Raw genomic sequence first — 21,584 nt, 5'->3', positions numbered from 1 at the left:
GATCTTTCCCAGAGGTTTTTGACTAGGTTGATTTTTCAAAAAACAAAGCACATGAATGAGTCCTCTACTACAATGCTTATTCCAGCAGGGATTGCAGTGAAGCCCTTGAACAGTACCTTGGGGATCACATGCTCTCCTGTGGTGCCAAGACGTGGGTTTTACTTTTGGAGATGTGGGGTAGTGGTGAAAAGTCACATCTCTTTCTTTCCAAGTGAGCATCTCTACCTGGGATGGGTACAAGTGGAGCTGGGGTCATTTGAAAAGTTCATGGAATCACAAAAGGTCTTGACTGAAGACTGATGTGTGCTCCAAGTGTGGACTTCACTGTAAAATACTCATCTTCATGTGAACCTTACCTATGTTACTTTGAGACCACATCTTTCAAATCATGCCCTTCACCTTGAGTCCACTAGAAACGAATCAAACTTTCTCACATCTTGAAGGAGCTCATTTTTAGATGGATACTGTGAAGAAGTGTTTAATCAGACATGTACAGCCACCATGGATTGATTTAAAATAATAGGTTAAAAGGGGCTTATAAGAAAGTTGGGGACAAACTTTTTAATAGCAACAGGACAAGGGGTAATAGTTTTAAATTAGAAGAGGATACATTCAGACTAGATATAAAGAAGGATTTTTTACAATGAGAGTGTTAAACAGTGTTTAGGTTGCCCAGAGAGGTGGTAGATACCCCATCCCTGGAAATATTCAAGGTCAGATTGGATGGGGCTCTCAGCAACCTGATCTAGTTGAAGATGTCCTTGCCCATCACAGAGATGTTTGACTAGTCAACTTTTGAAGGTCCTTTCCAATCCAAACCATTCTATGATCCTGTGATTTAGGTGGTTGATTGCTGGCCACTGTGGTTTGCTTTGTGCTGCTTCTGGGATGGGGATGTGACTTAAGAGGTGAACTCAGAACCAAGGTGCTCCAAGCCTTCCCTCAGCTCTGGCTGCCTAGCCCAGGTGTCCTGCTAAAACACATCTTCTCCATCTGCAGGACTGGGGCTTGTCCTGCCTCCTCACCTTGGCAGCATATTGCACACTGGGTTGTGTAATCCTCCAAGTCAGCTTCAGACAATGGGACCATTGTGGGTAATGCATGAAGAAAAGCCCCAGGGCAGCTTAAATCCTTTCGAGATGGAGGCTTGCTGGTTCTGGGAGAGAGCTATAGCATTTCAGCGTGGTTGTCCCTGCAACCCAAGAGTTATTGCCACGCCATGGTGGCAGCTCCACGAGGACAGTAAGAAACCATGCGCCAGGCCTAATGATTTGAATAACTAGAACCCTTTTTTCCTTCTTTAAGGTGAATCCTGGTGGCAAGACGCTTGAGGAGAGACGGTCCAGTTTAGATGCAGAAATCGACTCTCTGACCAGCATCCTGGCCGACCTAGAGAGCAGCTCTCCTTACAAACCTCGGACTCAACAGGTTAGTGGCACATTGAATAAACAGGGAGTGGGAAGGTGGCCAGCATTGACTGCTGGAGTCAATTTACTAACTGCTTGGTATTTGTTGCGAGCAGGCATGCCAGTTCCTCCTGATAGCATCCAGATGTGGCTCTCAATGGGGAGGAGGGTGCAGCCACTCTGAAGGGGGCACCAGCTCAAGAGCTGCTGTACCTCTAACCAGAGGGCTTCTGATCCTGATTGTTAGATGCCATGGAGATTTTTAGAAAAATACTTGGAAAAATGACATTTCCACCAACAATAGCTTGTGGCTTAAAACCTGCTCGGCTCACAAGTACTTTTACACTTTCATTTTCTTGCTCTTTTTCTGTTTTGTTAAGTTTTATCTGTCAGGCTGCCAGACTGATTCAGATATCCATGTCTCGAGTTGTTTTCTTTTTGTTTTTGTTGTCTAATCAGTGGCGATGAAGTGGCTTGGATCATAGCTCAGCTGTCAGGGTGGCTGTAGCCCAGCAAGGCAGACTGGAATTCACACTTACTCTGCTGTGTCTAGACAAGGACTGCAGGGGTGACAGCAGCTCAGCTAATTTTTGTCACTCATCTAGGTAGTGCTTGAGTGGAGCTATTTGAATTCTGATAAAATGTCACCTGTTTATCAGAGGAAGCTGTGGCACCCCCAGTGGCACTTTAAAAAGGGCAGTTCTTGGGATCTCTGAAATTGCCGCAGACACAGTTTTGCCCAGTTGTGCAGTGTCTTCATGTCCTCCTCTCAAGACTGCTTTCAAGAATTTCTTATACAACTGTGGGTCTCTAGGCATGTATGCAGGTGTGTGTTGTGTTTGTCATACTGGTGTCAGCCCTAAATAAACTCTAGAAGTCAAAAGAACCAAAGGGAAAGTTGTGTCAAGTGGTACACACCCATTATCTGTATAGGCCATCTCTTTAGTTTGGGTTTTTTTTGGTTCTTTTCATTGTTGCATTTGTTTAAATTAGTTGAGAACTGATACCTTTGGAGCAGAACTAAAGCAGCAATTAGAGTTTGTTTAGATTTGTTCCCGTTTAAGTATGTGAACTTTGCAAAAGCAGAGTTGAATCAGATTTGCACACTTTCGAAAGTTTCTCTGCATGCAGAGGCCCTTGAATGGTGGCTTGTGTGGTTTCAATCCCTTGAGCATGGCCCTCCTGAGGAACTCTTCTTTCATTGTAGCAGCATATACACAGTTATTGCATAAACTTACAGACTTGAACTGGAAAAACACTCCTGATTTGGGTCAGTCAGTCAAAAAGAGCATCGAGGTAAACCAGATACAGTGTGATCCTTTTCCCAGTGGGTTTTGGTTGTTGTGATAGATGGGACAAATTTTTAACAGTGGTAGTGCTCAGGCAATGTATCAAATAGCCTGTGCTCATTTTGTCTGCATGGGCCAAATATGTATGAATGCACACTGGTACTGGAAAATGGTTTTATTATGGGGTCCAAACGCTGCAAGAGTTAACTGGAAGAGTTTTGTACTCATCCTTTTCCTTGGCAATGACTGCAGTTGGCTCCAGCATCTTTGTAGAGACATGTAACTTCTGTAACCACTTTGCTGAGCATTTGCAGTTTGCTGACAGTACTGCTCACTGTCTCCTGATACTTCTTTTTTTGGGATCTGGCATTTTCTGCTAAGATTATTTTTTCACCTTTAATTTTGTACCTATAGTGTTAAATAATAATTTTTTTTAAAATCACGGTGGTCAAATGGAAAGTTCTGCAGGTGTGTTTGAGATTCTGAAGGGTCAGAAGGCAAGGTCTAAGTTTTATTCTGACTTCTTCAATTCATCAGCTTCTAAGGTGACATGTGCTGTTCTTTCCTTTGGTGTCTTGCCCACAGATCAGGTGGGAACTCTGAAGCCTTGTCTCTTGTACCCAGGAGCAAGATGCTGCTGCTCCCTGGTGCATTACAATAACTGTGTGCCATCCAGTGGACAGAAGCAGCTGAATTTCATCTCTGGGACAAAATCCCAACTTTATTCTGTTTATTAGACTTTTCAGGGTAATAAAGTAATTCAGCAACTTCTATAGCTGTTGGAAAAAGAAAATGCCAGAGCTCAAAGTATCATCTGCTGTACTTTAAACAAGTCCTTGAAATGTGGAACTAGAATGCAAAGCTTTGATATTTTTCTTTGTTTGATCTGTATTAGAAATGGTGAGTCATTTGATGGTCTTACAGTAGGTTAATAGATTAGGCTGCAAATTGTGAGGTACTTACTCAGAACATCAGCACATTTATTGGATTACACCTTAGCTGACCTTCCCAAATTTATCAGTATAATGGCTGCAGATAAGAAAATAGAGTTACAGTTTGTTTTCAGTGAGGACATTTCCAGTTGTGCTTATGCTGTTAAAGCATTATAGTAATTTTACAGGTATACCTTGCCCTTGGGGATACTTCTAATCTGGAATAAGAGAAATTTCATTGTTAAACTCCTGTTTTATTTTGTCTTCAAAATAAACCTAACTGTAAAACAGTCTTTTCTCACTGGGATAGAAGTAATAGCAGGATAACAAAAGCAGTTTATTTAACATACCCTCCCATTTGTATAAATTCACACAGGGAGAAGCTCTTCCCATCCTTGGTATAAGTTCAGGGTTGTAGTGAGACCCACTGCCCCAGGAGGGCCTCTGAAGCAGAGGGATTTGTCCCCTCCACAGAAGGTTTGGAAAGTCCTTAATAGTTGTTAGAACAGGTGGGCAAGGGTCAGGCCTGGACAATTCCCCTTGGCCAGCAGACCTGCTGTTGAGGACATAGATGAGTCTCTGTACCATTCCTATATTGTCTGCCTGGACATCAGCCTGATAACATTTTTTTGTGTACCAGACAGATGACAGGGATGTTGCCATGAGCTAAAACTGACCACTGCTAACAAAGGGCAGGGAGAGACACCTGCAGTTGGCAGCACCCTCCTTATACTCAGTGGTCATGCCTAATTCAAGGCTGCTGAGATGGAAAGTGAACTCAAAAGAGTCACCCAGGTGCTGCTGTCTGCTTCTGGTGCCTCAGGCAGCAGTGGTAGGTAGGATGCTGTTGTTCTGCAGAGTTGTGTTGCTCTCTCCTCTGGAGGAAAATGTTTGAAAAACATTTTCTCAACATGATGCTTTACAGATCAGAAAGGTCTTTCTTCCTCTTAGCTGAAGGTCTGGTGGGAGGATGTCCTTCTGTGAGTCCAGTACTCCAGTGTGACTCAGCCCTGATGTTGCTGAACCTCAAAGTGAAAGAGACCTTCATTTCTGCTTAGTTCTTGTCTGTCTTGAGGCATCTGTAGAGAGTCCACTGGAGCAGAGGTTTTCCAGGCATTGGCAGTTTACTCATACTTGCCATCAGCAACATGTGGGAGAGAAGCAGCTTTCTATCACTGTCACCTCAGCCCCAGGATGAGCCCATGGCCTGCAAATGAAAGTCATTCTGTCAGAGTCACAAAATCAGTCAAAAGTTATTAAAATGCTAGATCGTTATTTTTTCTTTCTTTCCAAATTGCACGTACCAGAATGAGAAGTAAATTACTAGACAAGCATCATCATTAGCTGCAACGCAGGAGCATCTAAGGATGCATTCTGTCAGGCGAGGTGGTGTAGGAGAGACCATATTTCAAGAATTCAGCTGGAGCTATAGAAAAGACTGAACATCACCTGACCTTGGGATGTTTCTGTGTGACTTTGACCAGCATGGCCAGTTCAAGCCTTCTGGTGTGGTGAATTGAAATTGGTGAAGTAAAATGGTGGAGACCAACATGATCTCAAAGTTACCCAGCCCTAGCTATTGTTTGAAAAACTGCAGATGTGTTATGAAAAAATCTATTTAATATTTTTGTCCTGTTTGAAATGCTGGTATGATGAGTAAAGTACAGAGCTCTTCTTGTGTAGCTGCAATGCGTTTTCTGTTTACATATCACAGTTCCTAAATCACAGTAACCCATTAGAAAGTTCAGAGGCAGAGAACCCACTGTGCATTTCTGTAGTAAAAAGAGGTTGTGTAGACAAGACATTTGGCTGTATAACTTCCATGGATGGGAGCAGGGGCTATTGCTAAATTGGGTTAATTCTGACTAGGGGACTGATAATTGCTGTGGTCATCTGGCTCCTCTGTTAAAGGATATTTTCCTCAATTTTTATCTGTTCTGCTTAAATCCTTTCTTAAGAGGTGACTGCAGCAAGGCCCTAAGCAAAATAAATAAATTAATAAAAAGCAAAATTTCAACCCATAAAATAAATGTTTGCGCTTTTTTTTCTTTTTTTTTTTTTTTTTTTTTTTTAAATTAGAAACCTTTGAGACTCTGGAAAGAGGGTTTCCAGCAGAGGCTGTGAAAATGAAATACTAGAAATAGCAGCATATGAAAGCTCAGGATTTTTTGTTCCTGCTGTGAATTGTGTTTTGAATGGTGATTGCTTTGTCCAGAATTGGACACCTACCTTCTGAAACTCTTGAGTTTTATCCCGAACTTCCAACAAATTGTCTGTTTGGCAAAATAGGTCTTTGTGGGAGGTGTACCAGGTAGTAAGATGTGCCTGGTCCAAAGGTAATTAGACTTTTTTTTTCAAAAAAGCAAATACTGGATGGCCAAAACTTACTTAGCATTTAAACAGCAAAATGAAATATGCTTTGATGATCAAGATCAAATCTACTTGTGTACAGCTCTCAGAGACTGCTTGATCCAGAGTGAACTGGGCTGGCCCTCTGGAGGCCTGGTTCATTCCCAGCTACCACAGCTGTGTTAAATGACCTTGAATGTAGTGTTTCTACTGTCCTTCCTCTCAAAATCTCTTCTTTGTAGCTTGACAATGTTATTTTCCTCTTACTCCCCACATGCGTGGCATCTACCAAAATGAAATGGACTAGGTTAGAGGCCTTTAGGTAATGTGGCAGTGCAAATATTAAAAAAGAGAAATAATGTTTTTTTTCATCTAACTGATGGGAAAAATGAAGGCTGATAGGTAAGGTGTCTGAGGGTTCCTGCCTATGTCCATGCCTCTGTGGTACTGCTCCCAGTAGTAGACATTTGCCACTATTCAACACTGCCAGCCTAAGAGAGTAGTGTTTTGAAGGAAAAAAAGCTTATTATCAATTTGGGCTGCAGAACAATAAAAAAGTAAAGAAAATTGAATTTAAAAGCCAGTGATACATTTTCATTAAGTTCCAAACATAGTGGGAAATAATGTTTTCTAATGACTGAAATTTCAAAGAGATTTTAATGTTTGACAGTGTTGGTTGTCATTCCATCAATTCTTTTGACAACCACTTGGGGATAACAAAGGCAATGAAAAAGCAATGGACATATTTTCTTGCAGAGTGATGGGACGGGACTGAACGGTTTCAGCTGTAGGAAGGCAAACCACGAAACAAGGCAAAATGTTGAGTGCTGAAGACTCCTAGGAGTGCTCTTCCATCTGCATTTCTAATTTTAGTGCCCCACTTATAGCTCTGCCAGGAATGCACGGCTAAAAGTTCGTGTGTTTTATCTTTGTTTACGCAGAGCTGTATCTCCCACCATGAATAAAGCCTCCTCCTCGGCAAAGAGCAGCGCATTCCCCCAGCATCAGAAAAGAGCCTCATAATTGCTCTTGGTTTGGGTTTCAGGACTGACGTATGGGCTCTGTGAAAAACAGATCACCAAATCTGTATGCAAACAGTCCATGCAGATTTGCTAGTCCAAGCTCAGAGCCTGTTTTCCTTGCTACTTGCCTGAGCCTGGCCCTTTAGATTTTTGCACTGTGGGATTTTGCAAGCGCAGTCTGTGGAGTGTTTGCAAGCATCCCAGTTGTTGTCAGGAAGGTTTTGCTTTCCTTTAAGGAAGAAAATTTAGGGATACAATGAGATTAAGATGAGTTTGGTGGATTCAGTATTAATCCCCCCTTCCTGTAGTGTTTATGTGATGGAGAGTTTGTGGTTCCTCAGTTTTGGGCTCTGTGAGATCGAGCTGTTTCAGGTGTTCAGAATGATGCCAAGGGTTTTTCAATGTTATTTGGATTGATCGATGCTTTAACCTCTGCTGTCTTAAGATAAGAAATATGAGGTAAATAAAGGTGCCCTGGCCTCTTTCTTCTGGTCTGAGCATGTCTCATTTGTGGCCATCTGCACAGCTTTGCCAAAGAGGCTTCTGAGTCCAGTGGAACAGCATGGTAGCCAGGCAGAGCTTTTCCAGAAGCAAGGGGCTCTCTTTAGTTTTGTTCTCTGGAGTCTAATGCATTTTTGGGTTTTGTGGGTTTTTCAGTCTCTTTGGTTGTGGGCAGAAAGGCTTGTTGAGAACAAGCCCATCTGCCAAAACCAAGACACATCCAGCTTTGTGCACTACACGTAGCTTCTCATGACACTTCTTGTGAAGCCTTTGAGTTGCCACCATTTCCATACTGACTTGGATGGCTTGTGTGGACACACAGGGAATACAGTGTGTCATAAAGGTGTAGCAATGAGCTGGTGAGCTCTGACTCCTGTAGCATCACCAGAGGGCTTGTGCAAGCTCCCTGTAGTGCTGCTGGGAAAGGCTGTTCTCAGCAGTCTGTCACACTTCCACCATAGCCCCAGACATTAGGAACTGCAAGGGCTGTTTTAAAGATGGGGTCACCTCTGAGAGCTGCGTTCCTGCTTCTGACTGCAGCTCGCTGTTAGGAAAATCCGGATGGATTACTTAAAGTAAAAAAGGAAGTCTCCCATCTGGAGTGATTTCAGTGGGTTCCTCCCAGCACTTGTGAAGCAAAGCCTCTACATCCAGGAAACTCTTCTCTGCATTTTCCCTCTCCAAAGGCAGAGTGACATTCCCACCCTTGTGGGTGGTGTTTGTGATGGTCCCAAGGTTGAAGCTTTCTAGGAGCACCACTGTGGGCATGCTGGCTGCCAGCAGGGCATGGCTGCCATGCCATCACTTACATGCCTGCAGACAGAGGAGTGTGCACAGGGCAGGGATGTTCTGCCACGTATGTGTGAGCTGAGAGGTGTAGCCAACAGATGATTTCATGTATGTTTGGTTTTGCCTTTCTCTGCAAGAAAGGGAACTTCCTTGTGCTCATCAGCTCCAGCTGGTGCTTGCTGCAATCTGACACTGTTCTGATTAGCAGATGCTCAAATCGGTTGCATCTGCTGGTATGTATTAAACCATAATCCTTTTGATAAGAGCACATCAATGAAGACTTTTAAAGAAAGTTTTCTGAGATCCCAGATTATCAGCTTGTCACAGATGAACAGGATAAGAATGACCTTTGCAGGGTATTATTTCTTCCTCTTGTACTATCATCAGAGTGAAAACACAGCAGCACTACTGCAATTTCTTTTTTCTACTATATAATCAAGTTCACAGAAATCTCAATGAGGTCTGTTTTTCCCCTTCCCTTTCCCTTTACTTTTTTTTTTTTTGCATCCATTTGGGTTTTCTGACTACATGCTTGTCTACAGCTTTAGATGATGACCAGTGTTGGATAAATTGGACTTTAAAATTTGTGTGGGCACCTCAGATTTGTGTGTGGATAAAGATAAACATTTACTTTGGGAAAAGCAGATAGGACGTCATAATTTGGTCTTTTTTTCATTCTGAATTTTTGATTATTTTGTTGCGAGTGGTTGGGACTCACAACTCAAAATGATCAGGACTCTTTACTCTACAAAACTGTTCAAGGCCTTCTACCTATTGTTATGTTTTGTTTTTTACCTTTTTCCCTGCAACGGGACCAAACTGTTGTATGCCATCATCTCAGGAAGACTGTCATCATTTCCTCATCCTCATTTTTTGGCACTCACCATGGTTTGGCACTCATCTCAAAGGGACCCTGTGTGCTTCTCAAGCTGTCCACGTGTCCAGCCAGCAAAGAGCCAGCAGCCTCTGGGGCAGAGACCTGCGTTTTGTTGGGACACAGACTCTGCTTGCAGCCTTGCACAGGTCGATGCATCTGAGTGCTTCAGTGGCAGTAGATTTACCACCACAGCAGCAGCTCTCTGAAACACAGAAGTATGCTTGCTGTTTCACAGGTGAGGGAGGAACCAAGGCACTGGGAGATTAGATGAGTTGGTTTGTGCTTGGATGATCAGAGGCACAGAGGCCAGACCATGACATCCTATCAGGGATTTATCCTCCTCTAATAGCACATGTGAAGGAAAAGTTCAAACCAGGAGAGGGGGACAGAGTGTACATGAGCACATCCCATCAAGAGGACTTGGGGAGGTCTCAGGTGCAGGGAAATGTATTCATCTCTGTTTTGAAGCATGTAAACCAAGCAAGGGCAATAAACCCCCTTACATTTCTTCTGCGGGATGGTGTTGCTTGATACTCAGCTGCAATTGTGTTATTTGCAGGCAACAGATTTTGATCCAATGCCTTAACAGGGTGTAAACTCCCAGGCTTAGAAAGCTATGTGGTCCTGGATCTTTATCATCACTCCCTGATCTACCCAGAACTCTAAAAGTGGGAAGTTGCTTTCCCCATATGCTTATGGCTAGAAATATAACACACTCCTATGGCATAAAGTGGTGATGTCCCCCACATGTGCCTTTCTCTTGCACACTGCCTGCCAAGGGAATAGCTGGCATGTTTTGAAATTAATGCATAGTTGATTAATTCTTCTCACCCCGTACCCAGCAGTGTCTGGCAGTGGGCTGCTCCCCACATATGGTTTGAATCCGGTGGATGCTTTTATGGGTGGGTATTACTTACACTTACTCCAGAGGAGTAAATGTGTGCAAAACTCAGTGGCTGGGGAGGAGGGACCAGACCTGTGTCTCTCAGGGAGCTGCAGCATGGTGCTGGGTGGCCTCACTGCAGCCCCTGGCCTGGCCCATCCGCACACGTGCACAGCGAGCCCTGAGCCTGCTGCCTGTCTCACAGGCAGTCTGAACTTTTGCTCTTCCAGCCTGTGCTGTAACCAGGATCTCTGACCTGAGCACAGATTGTTTGGCTGACATACACAGATAAATGCCAAGGCTAATAGTAGGGAGAGAAGGGAAGCAGGAGGGGCGGTCAGGAGAGGTAAGAAGAGAACAGGAAGGGTCAGAGTCTGCTCAAGATGCAAGACATAAGTCCATAGGAAATTAGGCTTCCTTTGCTCTGCTCTTTATGATTTCTGTTCCTTTTGTGTTGACTATTTCTCTTCTGCACACACTAGGAACCAGCTGCATTTCCCTCCCTGCTAGGGAAAGGAAACAGTTCAGAGCCAAGGGAACAGCACAGCAACACCTGCATGGCAATGCATCACTTGGGACTTTGCTTCCACTGTGGCCTGCACTGGATGTTTTTCCCAGACCACTTCCACCAAATTGGGAAAGATGATCTGGTGTTTTGTGTGTTAGACTCACAGCAAGGAGAGCATTGCCTTTACATGCCTTCAAATGTTCTCAAATCTTTCCAGAGGCTGTTGAAGGGCAGGCACAGATCTTGCTGATGTGAGTTACTGTTGAGTTGTGCTCTTTAAAATAGAGGAGGGCAACTAACTTCTGTGGTTGCAGTTTCTAAATACATTTGAAAGGTGAAGGCTAAAACACACAAGGTATGGCCTTCACAAGTTTGTCTTGGTTACTTACTGGTGCCTGTTTGTGAGAGTGCTTGCACCTTTTCCTGTGTTCCTTCTTGTAAAAAGCCTGAGGAAGAAGTTTGATTTGTCACTCTTCTGCTGAGACAGAGAGGCCTTGTAGCTTGTTCTAAAATGAGGTTTTGGGCATGCACTGGTGATGTTTTGTGGCAGTGTTGTCATTCACTGGTCCGTCCTGTCTTTCATGGTCTGTTTTTACAAGAGTCTCTCCTGATGGGGACAGAGGCAATCTCCCTAGAGTCCTTGTCAGACAGTCCAAGGTCAAGGAGATCTCTTCCCAGCCTCATTTCAGGTAGAGCTGCCTGGGAGATTCTAGAGCCTTACAGAAAAGTGAGAGCTGGCTATGCATTTCCTACACTAGATCCTGCTACCAGTGGATAAATAAACATGATTCGTTTGTAGCCTGAACGTATCTCAGGATTATTGCACCATGTTCCTAGTTCAAAACCATTAACCAATAAAGTAAGAGGCAGATGTGTCTGTGGACAGTTAAAGGGGTTGGGTCAGTATTTGCTCTTATTGATTGCCTTTTCCCTTCCTGACTGGAACCTTTTGAGAGATGACTGTGGTGCTGAGATGCATTGTTTCTTTCCTTATATTAGAGCTGCCTAGGCTAAAAAAAAAAACCAAACAAACCACACCCAGCCCATATCTGAAAACTATGAATTGATAGATCCTTGCTACAGTTCTTCAAATAACTGTAAATTACCTTTAGCTGTTACAGTTTCATTGTAAGGAAGTTCCTTCCTTGACTCAGACTTCTTTGCATCACAGTAAAATGCAATTAAGTGACGTACATATTGTGGCTTGAAAGCAATTTTCTCAGCCTTATGTTGTCGACTTTTTGTTCAATAGCAGGCTTGTGGACTATGTCACTGTGCCTGTGTTAGCATATATTATCACCATATGGTGTTTCAATAGTGAATAGGAAACTTCTCTGAGTATGCAGAAGAGAATGAAATGGAAAAAAATATTACAGCAAGATAAACCAGCTTTGCATCTGAAAGTGAGTGTGCTAACTAACTGCTGTTTCTATGGGTAATCAATAAGGTGTTTGTCCAGTGAGTATTGCCATCTTCTCCCACAGATTTAAAAACAAAATAAAAAGATTAAAAATGGATGTGGCCAGAAAAATGATATTTTGAAGCAGTTGTTATAAATATTTATGCCAATGTTTGCATTCTAAAACAGATTCTTCCCTTCCTAACAAAATATTCAGTCTTGCAATTAATTCTTTGCTCAGAAAGAAGTTTCATGTGCATTTGTACAGCAAGAACAAAGGCAGGTTGCAGTTTTATGGCATTATACAGGTAAAGAAAGATAAGATTGTTGTGATCACCTTACCTGGTTGTTAGCATAACCCAGATCAGAGACCTTGCTATCTTGTAGGAAGTAGGACTGTTATTGATCTTTGGGTTGATGAGAAGCTGGGTCTGTTACTCTCTCTGGAGTGACTTGTGAGAAGCCAATGAGAGCCCAAGAGGCTGTTGTGCTGTCCCAAGAGGCTCAGGGCAATGAGGAATTGCCATTTTGCATCCCAGCAATCAGTCCAGTCATCCTGAGGACTCAGACTATTTTGATTCCCTCTCCCAAAACCATTAACTTGTGATCCAAGGAAAAGATGGGAGATTCAGTTCTGTGTTCATCTGGCAGAAAGCTGAGGTGCATGTGCAATTTCAAGCTATAATTATCAAGAGGGGAAGAGAAGGTGTTGGGATTGATTGCTGTGCTGCTTTGCAGAAAGATCAACTGTGTATTACATAAAAGATCTCTGCAGTTGAGGCCATTTTTTAGTCCTAAAAAGTGATGGATAAGCCACTGTTGTTCAGCTGGGATTTTTTTGAGCAGGGAGATAGTATAAATATTGTATTGAACTCTATTTAATCTTATTCTGGAAACATTTTGACTGGAGTCTACACCAGCGGCTAAGGTCCAAAGTGCAAGAAAAGGGATTAGGCTATGTAACAGGGGGGCCACAAAGGTCACAGTGGTTTATGAGACCCCAGTGACAGAGAGCTGCTACTGTGCTCAAGGCAGCACTCTCCAAAGAGCTGTGGAGATAGCATTCAGAGGATGCAATCAAAAAACGCTTCTTTAGGGTAAGTGTAGATCACTGATAAATTTTGGAGGAATCTGGAAGAGCCAGCCCCCAGAAAAAGGGCTGGATAATACTGGTAATCCTCAGGCTTTTTAGCTTTTTGGCAAGCTGTGCCTTTGACAAGACTTGGCTTTGACACTGTTGAGTAATGTGGTCATTTCTAACTAACGGCAATAAAACTTGCGAGCACACCTGCTGTTTCTATATTGAACATATGTGTGCGTGCTCATGTAAAATAACAAATGCATGCAAGTCTAGAGAATACAATTTATATTTGGCAACTTTTCTGCAGATTGTATTTTAGAACACCTAAAGTCTTCTGTAAATAAAATAATTTCAGAATTGAGCTCATTATTGAAGAGAAGGAGATGAGGTAAGGTACAAAGAGAAAGGAGGAAAAAAGGTTTTTTGTTTTGTGGGGCTTTTAAGGGTAAAACAAGCATTTGATGAATTCCATCATTTGCTGAGTGTGCTTAGTGATTTCTCAGGAGGACATATGGACAATCTCAGGAGATTGTCTGCGTGAGAGGAACTGCATGGAGCCAAAACCAAAATGATGGTAAGATCACTTAGAAATTATAAATGGAGGGAACATCTGAGGATCTCAAGCTCTTTTGCTTTGAGCCAGTGCTGGATTATCCCCTATAATCAGTGCTTTCCCCAGCCCAGTTTGAGATAAATGAAGTGTAAATATCTCATTGCTTTCTTTGGGTGATTATTCCAGACTGAAATGTATACAGCTGCTAAGGGCTATTTGACTTCAGCATTTCCTTGCTTATTGTAATCTCCTCATTCTGAGCAGCACTTCATGTATGTGTGCTCCTGTTGTGTGGAGACACAGCATAGAATTCTATGCATAGAATGCAAGGAGGTTGAAATTCCCTGCTAAATAGCTGTAGTAAAAGGACTGACAGACTGGGTCTGTAATATGCCTGACCTGACAATTAAGCAAACTTATTACTGTGTCAGCCTGCCAGATGGATCATCTACTCATGATGTAACGTGTATTGCTTCTGAATGTATTGGAGTGCAGTTTCCTATTTTATGTTTGTTGAGCTGAGAGAGGGAGAAGGAAGAGACAGTTTTATTTGAACTAAACCCACTCATTTCAAGTGTGTGTAATGATAGCAATATGTGACATATAAAATAAATTCCTAGGCCCTGGTCCATGTTTATTTTATTTTTGAGCAATGGGGAAAGATGGAAGAGATAAAATTATGGGCTAAAAATGTCTCCTGTTGTAAAACAGCAGTGTGATCCCTGAGATGGCTTTCCTTGCTGCACTCTGCAGGTCCTCAGCTATGTCCCTCAAAGCTTAGCCAGGTAGGAATTTGGAGCCTTGGTCCTGACAAAGGTCACATTGGATAGTTGGGCATCAGCTTTTCTAATTGTTTCCTCTAAGATTACTAAAGACAGGAAGGCTATACTGAAAGAGGGGGGAGGAAAGATACTTAGTTTGAAACATCTATCACTAACCTGGACATCCTTTTCACATAGTCCCATCCACTTCTTTGCTTGCCTGCCTGCTCCTTGTAAGGTGTTTGGGTGAGTGTTCAGTACCTGGTGCAATGAAAACGTGTAGGTAATATGGACCTCTGGACCTCTTGGGCTTTCTTCTCCCCACTCTTTTGTGACTGTAGGTGGGTAGATTTGGATAAATTGTCTCTTTCTGAAGCTTATGTCAACCACAACTTTGCAAATTTGTGCATCTGTTTCACTTTTCTGTGTGGCTAAGCTCCAAAGCAGGTATCTGTTTGTCTTTGAAATATTTACCAAGGTGCTGCTCTCCATTTTCAAGCTGTTCTCTGCTTGAACAATTTAAGAGCTCCCTATAAATCCAAACCAGGTCCCTCACTGAGCTAATACACCTCTGTAACAAAGAAAACATGAAGAAGGTCCTCTCTTCCTGTCAAGATGCTTGGACTGGCTTCCCAAGTCGGATGTTGTGCCCAATGCCTGGGAATTTTTCCTGCAGACAATTTGCAGATAGGTCTTAAATGCTGGCTGTCACAAAGACCCAGCTCAGCTCTGGCTTGGCTCACTTGGTAAAAGCACCACTATCCTGTTTCCTGGACTCATAAAAATGCATTTTGTAACATTGTAGGACCTTTTAGTCTGCAACTGAACTTGGAGGGAAGTCACATCTCAAGTGTACTCAATGAAGTATGTTTTGTCCCAACTCCTATCATTATAATGTTGTTCTACTGCTGTTTTGTTGTCTGTTTTTTTGTTTTGGTTTGGTTTGGTTTTTTTAAGACAGAAGTAGCATGAGTCTGGTTTCTAGAAAACAAACCTGCCTGGATCAGAAATTGGAATTCAAGTGTTGTTTTGTCAGTATCTTTCCGTCAAGTGTCGTGTGTCCATCCTGCATTAGTTGAATGGCCACTCCAACTCAATGTCTGTCCCAGTAAATACCAAAGGGAGAAGACAAGAGTAGTGCAAATTCATAGCAATACTGCACCAGAATATTTCCCCTTATCTAAGAATTTGCTCTTCACAGAGATAGGCTTGATAAAAATTGTCTTCCACTGTGCACAGTCAGGGATTTTTCCTCCATCAGATCATCCAATGGCTTTATGAACTCATGTAAATCTCTGGAATTTAAAGCATCCCATGGCAAAGGAGTCTCTATGTTCTCCACTAGGCTGGTTTTATGTTGCTTCTTTCTAGAACTGAAAGTGACAGAGCAATCACTCCTCCTGTTTGTACCACTCAGAGTTTTAGCTGCCTCTTTTCAAAGGTGAAGGCTGCTGGCATACTTAGTTATTTCAGAGACATGTTAAAAAAGTGCAATATCCATTTGTTTCTCATCAGTTATTTCTATCCAGCTGCAAACTTTTGAGTTTGAATGCCAAAACAGTGGAAGTGACTCCTGGGCCTTTGTTATTCCCTTTTTTTGAATGCATTAAACTTACTCTGAAGTAATGGATTAACTGTGGATTTTGTTTCTTACAGGTGAAGCCAGTGATTCTGCCATGTGACTTTTTTCTCAGAATAACTCTCAGTGCTCTATTTTTTCATGTGGCTTTTTATTTGGTGGTTTGTTTGTTGTGGGGTTTTTTGTTTTTGTTTTTCCAGGATTAAACAATTTAACTAGATTTTTCACCTCTTTGCTAAGGTTTTCACATGATATTTTCTGAAGGCGGTAGCCATGGGCACTTCAATGTTCTGTAATATAACATGGTAGGAAGGTACAAACTGACTGATTTGGAAGATGTCTGGTGCAGCTGCAGTACTTTGGAGCTAAGTGAGATCTGCTGGTTACCCTTTCCTTCCAGTTCTCTAACATGTTTCCTGTATTTTCTGTAAGATTTTTAATTGTTCTGGCAGTAAGTTTCCCAACTGTAAAACAGAGATTGTTATAATCTCATATCTCACCTGGCTGTCTGGTTTTAGGAAGGATTTATAGATCCTCAACTGAAAATTCTTCTGCAAGCAGAAAATATTATGGTTTTGCCAGCTTTTGTAAAACAATGTCTCTTACAATGAAAAATCAGTACATCAAATACTTTCATTTTCTGTAAGGGAATCCAGCATCAGGTTCTTCCAAATGTGCTAGCTAATGTTTCATCTTATAGATTGTGTGCTGTTAATTTCAAATTCTGTCCAGAGAAGACAGTTGAGTGTACCTAAGTGATTTATACTATGATTTGATCAGTGTGTCAGTAGTTGGGAGGATCTTGACTTTCAGAGACATCTAAGAGTTCAATAGATTAGAGATTAATAAGATACATACATGAACATGTGTGCTTTTATTGCTAAAGCTAAATTCAGACTTGAGCCCTTTGGGGCTGAAATAACTAGTACTTCTCCAGCTCTTTTTCTGTTTTCCAAATCTTTTCTGTGCAGCCAGTGCAAATCCAACATGCTCTGCATTATTTTGCTGCTTTTATATGGGGACCTGTAGAGACAGTGAAAGCTCTGTATAGAAAGTACTGTAAAGTGAAGGAGGGAGCCCAACAAAGCTAATTATACAGACACTCCCACTCTATTGCCCTTTATTGAAATGGAGCCTAACATTCTGCTCTTAAGCTCATTAACCTATTCTTTTTGGGTGTGAGGATCTTATTGAGGGAATGAAATAGTTGTACTGTGTAATCAGAATGGGAATTGGAGCAGATCATTATATTTACTCATTTGATTAGCCATAAAATAGCTACCAAAGTCCCCATTCTAAATCTGCTTAGCAATTTTACAGCAGGGCAAACTGGGTGTTTTAATTAGAAAGAAAAAGAGATTGTGGTATTTTTAAATAAATAATAAATATATAAATGCATGCATGTTGAGATTCAGTTTATGTAAATAGCCTCTGCCCTGCGGGTGATCTTGCCTCCTAATTGTTCAGGGTCTGCCTGCTTCCAGATGCAAAGAAAAAGGGAATGAAAGTTACTGCACATCTTCTTGGGAAAGTGCAGTGTCTGGAATTTACAGTCCATCTGAATAGATTAAGATTACCATTAGGATAAAACTGCTAAAGGAGGGATAAGTGACCCCCAGAAAAAGATGGAGGAATATTGGAGAAATGGAGAAACAGTAGCTTCTCGATTACTTTGGATCAGGCTGTACAAACTTCTGCCGGGAGCTGTTCAGGCAGAGTTAGTCCCACCTTAAGGGCGAGGACTGGACTGAACACCCCTGAGGTCCTTTTCATCCTGTAAGATTTTCTTAAGAAAAGTCGGACCATACTAGTCATAAGGGGATTGCCTTTGACCAGTTCCCAATCCCTGAGGCGAGCTGAAGTGTCAGGTGCCCTTGGGCAGAGGCAGGACATGGGCTCCCTTGGCTCCTTTGAGACGTGCAAGTCCCCAGCTGTCTTGCAGTCACTGATCACCTTTGTGCACAGCAAATTGCTGAGGATGCTCTGCTTTCTCTCTAAGAATAATTCAGCATTCTGCCACTGATCTGTCCATCAAGACTTGGAAATGAGCCATTACTGAAGGTTTCAGTTTCTGGCTTTGCTGCAGTCCTAAGGACTTGCAAAGCAGAGCAGATGTTCCAAGGATGGTGCGAGTATGGAGCTGCTGGTTTCTCTGTTCAAGATAGTCACTGTCTTAATGTTTCTTAAGTGTATAATGTGCCTTTAGGAAGCTAAACAGCTGCAAAAATACATCAAGTTTTTATTTATTTATTTGGTTTTGAGAGAACCTGAAACAGTGAAATAAATTTGTCTACAGAGAGCAGACTTGGTTTTTTGAAGACATGAGACCATATATCAAGTGATGAAAGTTTTCAAGTGTGTGCTGTGCTTCTCTGCCTTTGAGGGTCACTGAAAAAGTCATGTTGATAACAACAATACCAAATCATCCTTCTGATGTTGCTTGTGGATGGCAAAGCCCTTGGGCAGCAGGAAGGGCCACAGTAGCACTTTAGCATCACAGCTATAAGGGGTGAAGTATGTATTTGGCCTAGTGATTCTTTTTTCATGAAAAAATTCTTCAGTATTTCCTTTTTGGTTGTTGACTTAGCTGTCACCTAGGATTAGGACCCACTTAGAAATGGCCAGAAATCTGACTGTGTGGAGAAGTCATCTCCAGAGGAGTTCAGAGCAATCCCTCATGTGCTATGAGAACTTCAGAGAAAGAAAGATCAGCACAGGGTTTTCTGCATCTGCCAAGGAAGACATTGGTGTCTGGAGTTGCTGCTCTGGCATCACTCCACAACACTAAATTGAATAAGCAGTACATCGGGCAGGCAAAAAAAACAAAACCAAAAAGGAGCCATTATTACACCTAGCATGCCTAATATAACTTCACTGCAAAGAGAATAAGAACCTAACTCTTAAAAGTTTAGACATATACTGTAAATTCTAATGAATACCTTACTCTCTTTTTGAGGTGGCTAAGACACCTGCAGTAGGATGGAACTGTTCTGCATTGCCCTACATCCATGCAAACATCTCAGGACTGTCAGGAGAAGCACAGTCTAAGGGGAAAAAGGGAGCATGGATAGTTCAGTATTTGCTTGATTTTGTCAGTGAAGATATTTAAGGTGCTGCACACCTGTAGCTGCTGTTGAAATTAATGGAACATTTGACATCAATGCCAATCCTTCCTCTTGTTTCCATCCTTCAGTCTTTGTTCAGATCCTTTCCATGCCAAAAAGATGTAGAGAGCCTCAGTCCAGTCTTACAAGCTCAGTATATGGAGAATAACTGGCTGAGTGACCATCTTGGAAGAGCATTCCTAATGTTATACCTCTCATTGTGATCCAATCCTTTCCCAGGGAAGCAGCTCCTTTGCACCCAGGGAAGCAGGGTTTGTGTTTAGAGCAGATCTGCAAATTGCCGTTTTTGGACTGGGTCACTCTGTTGCCCCTCTCAGGCTGTCACAATGACTTGAATTGAAGCAAAGGTGATGGCTTCCTTTTTACATCAACAGTCACACCATTTCCAGAGCTGGTGTTCTGGAATTCTGCCTTTTGGTTTGAGGATTTTATACCTCCACCTCCTTTCCTGGGGTTATTCCTGGTTTACCTGACACACAGCTCTCAGCTTTCAGCCAGTCAGATGTTTCCAGTCAAGAGTGTAACTTTTCATAGTAATTTGGTGTCATTTGCATAGGATTCTCTCCCCTCCAGGGAGAAGAGTACTCCTGCAATCTGATCTAAAAAGGCTCCTAAAGGAACTATTTAACTATTTCTCTAGAAGTATGTAATACATTTCCTGTGTGGACTTACGCTGTTCTGCATGGTGGAGGAGTGAGAAGGTACTTAGAGAGATTTCCCAAGAGATGAGCCTGAATGTGTCTGTTCTATAGACAAATCTGCTAATACTGCTCATCACAGGGACATGCTACAATGCACAGAGGCTGTTTTGATTTTGCTGGTGTTCTGCCACTTCAGAAAGGGATTCCTCTACTGGAAGAGCTCTTCTTACTAATGCTTGTTTCATCTCCAAACACTTGCATACCTCTGCTTGGTGAAAAAGTGCTGGGTTGGTTTGCTGGAATGGTCTCCCATAGGTAGAATGAGCTGCCTTCACCCAGTCTGACCAATACACACGGAGCTTTCATATGTGAAACAAAGGCAAGGGCAGAGCCATTTCTGCACATGTCCAGTTGTAAATGTTGGGGAGCCTCTGGATTTTTTTCCAAGGGCTGCGTGAGCTGCATTTTGGCATTTATAGAGCAACAAGATTGATGCATGTGTTTATGTGACAGGCAATGGAAAATTCATTGCACTCCTAGTGAATCCATCAAAAGTTATTGATCTCATGCTAATCCCTCCAGATCCTGCCTTGACTGGAGCAGTACCCACCAGGAGCCTTATGAGCCCCAGGTTGTGGTATGCACTTCTGCCCCTAATCCGGTTGGAGTGTTTGGTGTTTTCAGATGAAGCACTTTCAAATCTTCAAAGCTATGGGAATTTTGGTCTTCGGCATCAGAGGAGGAAAATGTGTGACAATCAGTTCCACAGGGACCTTTGCACTCAGCTGGGCAAAAAGTGAGAAGAGCTGAAGTGCATGATCCATTTTAAGGCAGGGCTATCACTGCCTTTTAGCCCATCAAGGCTAGTGCTTTGCAGGGGATGTCTTTTCCCAGGCTGAGCCAGGAAGGCTGCTGGTTTTGTAGAGCTGTCTGAACGCAGGAAAGGCCAGAGCTCCTCACCACAAAGGACCAAGTTACCTGCACTTCTGGGTTGGTGATGTTGTAGTTGATATTCTCTGTGTCTTTTGGGCTGCTCACTGTCGGGTCACCTCCAGTTTTGGATGAACAGTAGATGATGTGGAAATGCCCTCCTCCTGGCAGGGGTGGGCAGTGACTAAACTCACTGTTGCAGTCATCTCTTGGCCCAAGCACTCCACCGGTAAATTAATGCAGCATGGGGATGAGCAACTATTTCTCTGAAACCGTCTGCAGGCTTTTTGGAGTCTGCAGCATTTCTGTCTGTGTGTCCCTTTCCCGTTCGTGGTTGGTGGAATGACTAAGGAGTGCTGACGGCATTAGTTGCTGGCCTGTATTAATTATTTCCGCGGGTTCTATTTACTTGCGTGTTCCCTGTGGGAATGCTGTGCATACAGATCACAGCAGCACTTAATTTTATTGCAGTAAGCGGCTGAGGTTGGGGAAGGGGTGGGGGGAAGAGGAGAGAAAGGGTCACGTATGCGTCAGCCCTGTCAGGCTTTTCCTTCTGTTTCATTTGTGCTGAGGTTTTTATTATCATTAAGCCGATTGTATCTGTGGCACAAAGGGCTGAGTTACCTCGGTAACCACACTAGCTGGGATGGTAATCCATTTATAGCATCACTGCTCAGGTCTGATTAAATTAGCATGCTGATGACGTAAATGCTTGGCTGGGTGATGCTGACGAGGCTGCTCCTAATAGGAACTCTTGCCCTTACATTTATTCTAATTTTTTTTTCATTTATTTCATGAGACCCCTGCAGGAAATGTACAGAAATAAGGCTACAGATGATTGACTCTTGTTTTCAGAACAACTTGTGCTGCTAGCAACAGACAGGGCTTTATCTGAATGCAGACGGCAGCCTGCACATTTCTTGTTTCCTCCTGCTGCAGAATTCCCCACGCAGCCCTGC

The 21,584-nt window shown here is 42.6% G+C and overlaps 1 protein-coding gene across 6 annotated transcripts in view; it reads left to right on the top strand.

Moving 5' to 3' along the window:
* LPP (LIM domain containing preferred translocation partner in lipoma) overlaps window positions 1-21,584 on the top strand; it is a 333,750-nt gene that overhangs the window by 170,103 nt on the left and 142,063 nt on the right. For all 6 annotated transcript variants that reach the window (XM_071752337.1, XM_071752336.1, XM_071752335.1 and 3 more), the window contains one exon: window positions 1,306-1,428. In XM_071752337.1, coding sequence (XP_071608438.1) covers window positions 1,306-1,428 — 123 coding nt within the window. The remainder of the gene's footprint in view (window positions 1-1,305; window positions 1,429-21,584) is intronic.

This window comes from Heliangelus exortis, chromosome 9, assembly GCF_036169615.1.
Source record: "Heliangelus exortis chromosome 9, bHelExo1.hap1, whole genome shotgun sequence".
Lineage (NCBI taxonomy): Eukaryota > Metazoa > Chordata > Aves > Apodiformes > Trochilidae > Heliangelus > Heliangelus exortis.
Note: the sequence above shows the minus strand (reverse complement) of the source record. Positions and strands in the feature narration are given on the sequence as shown.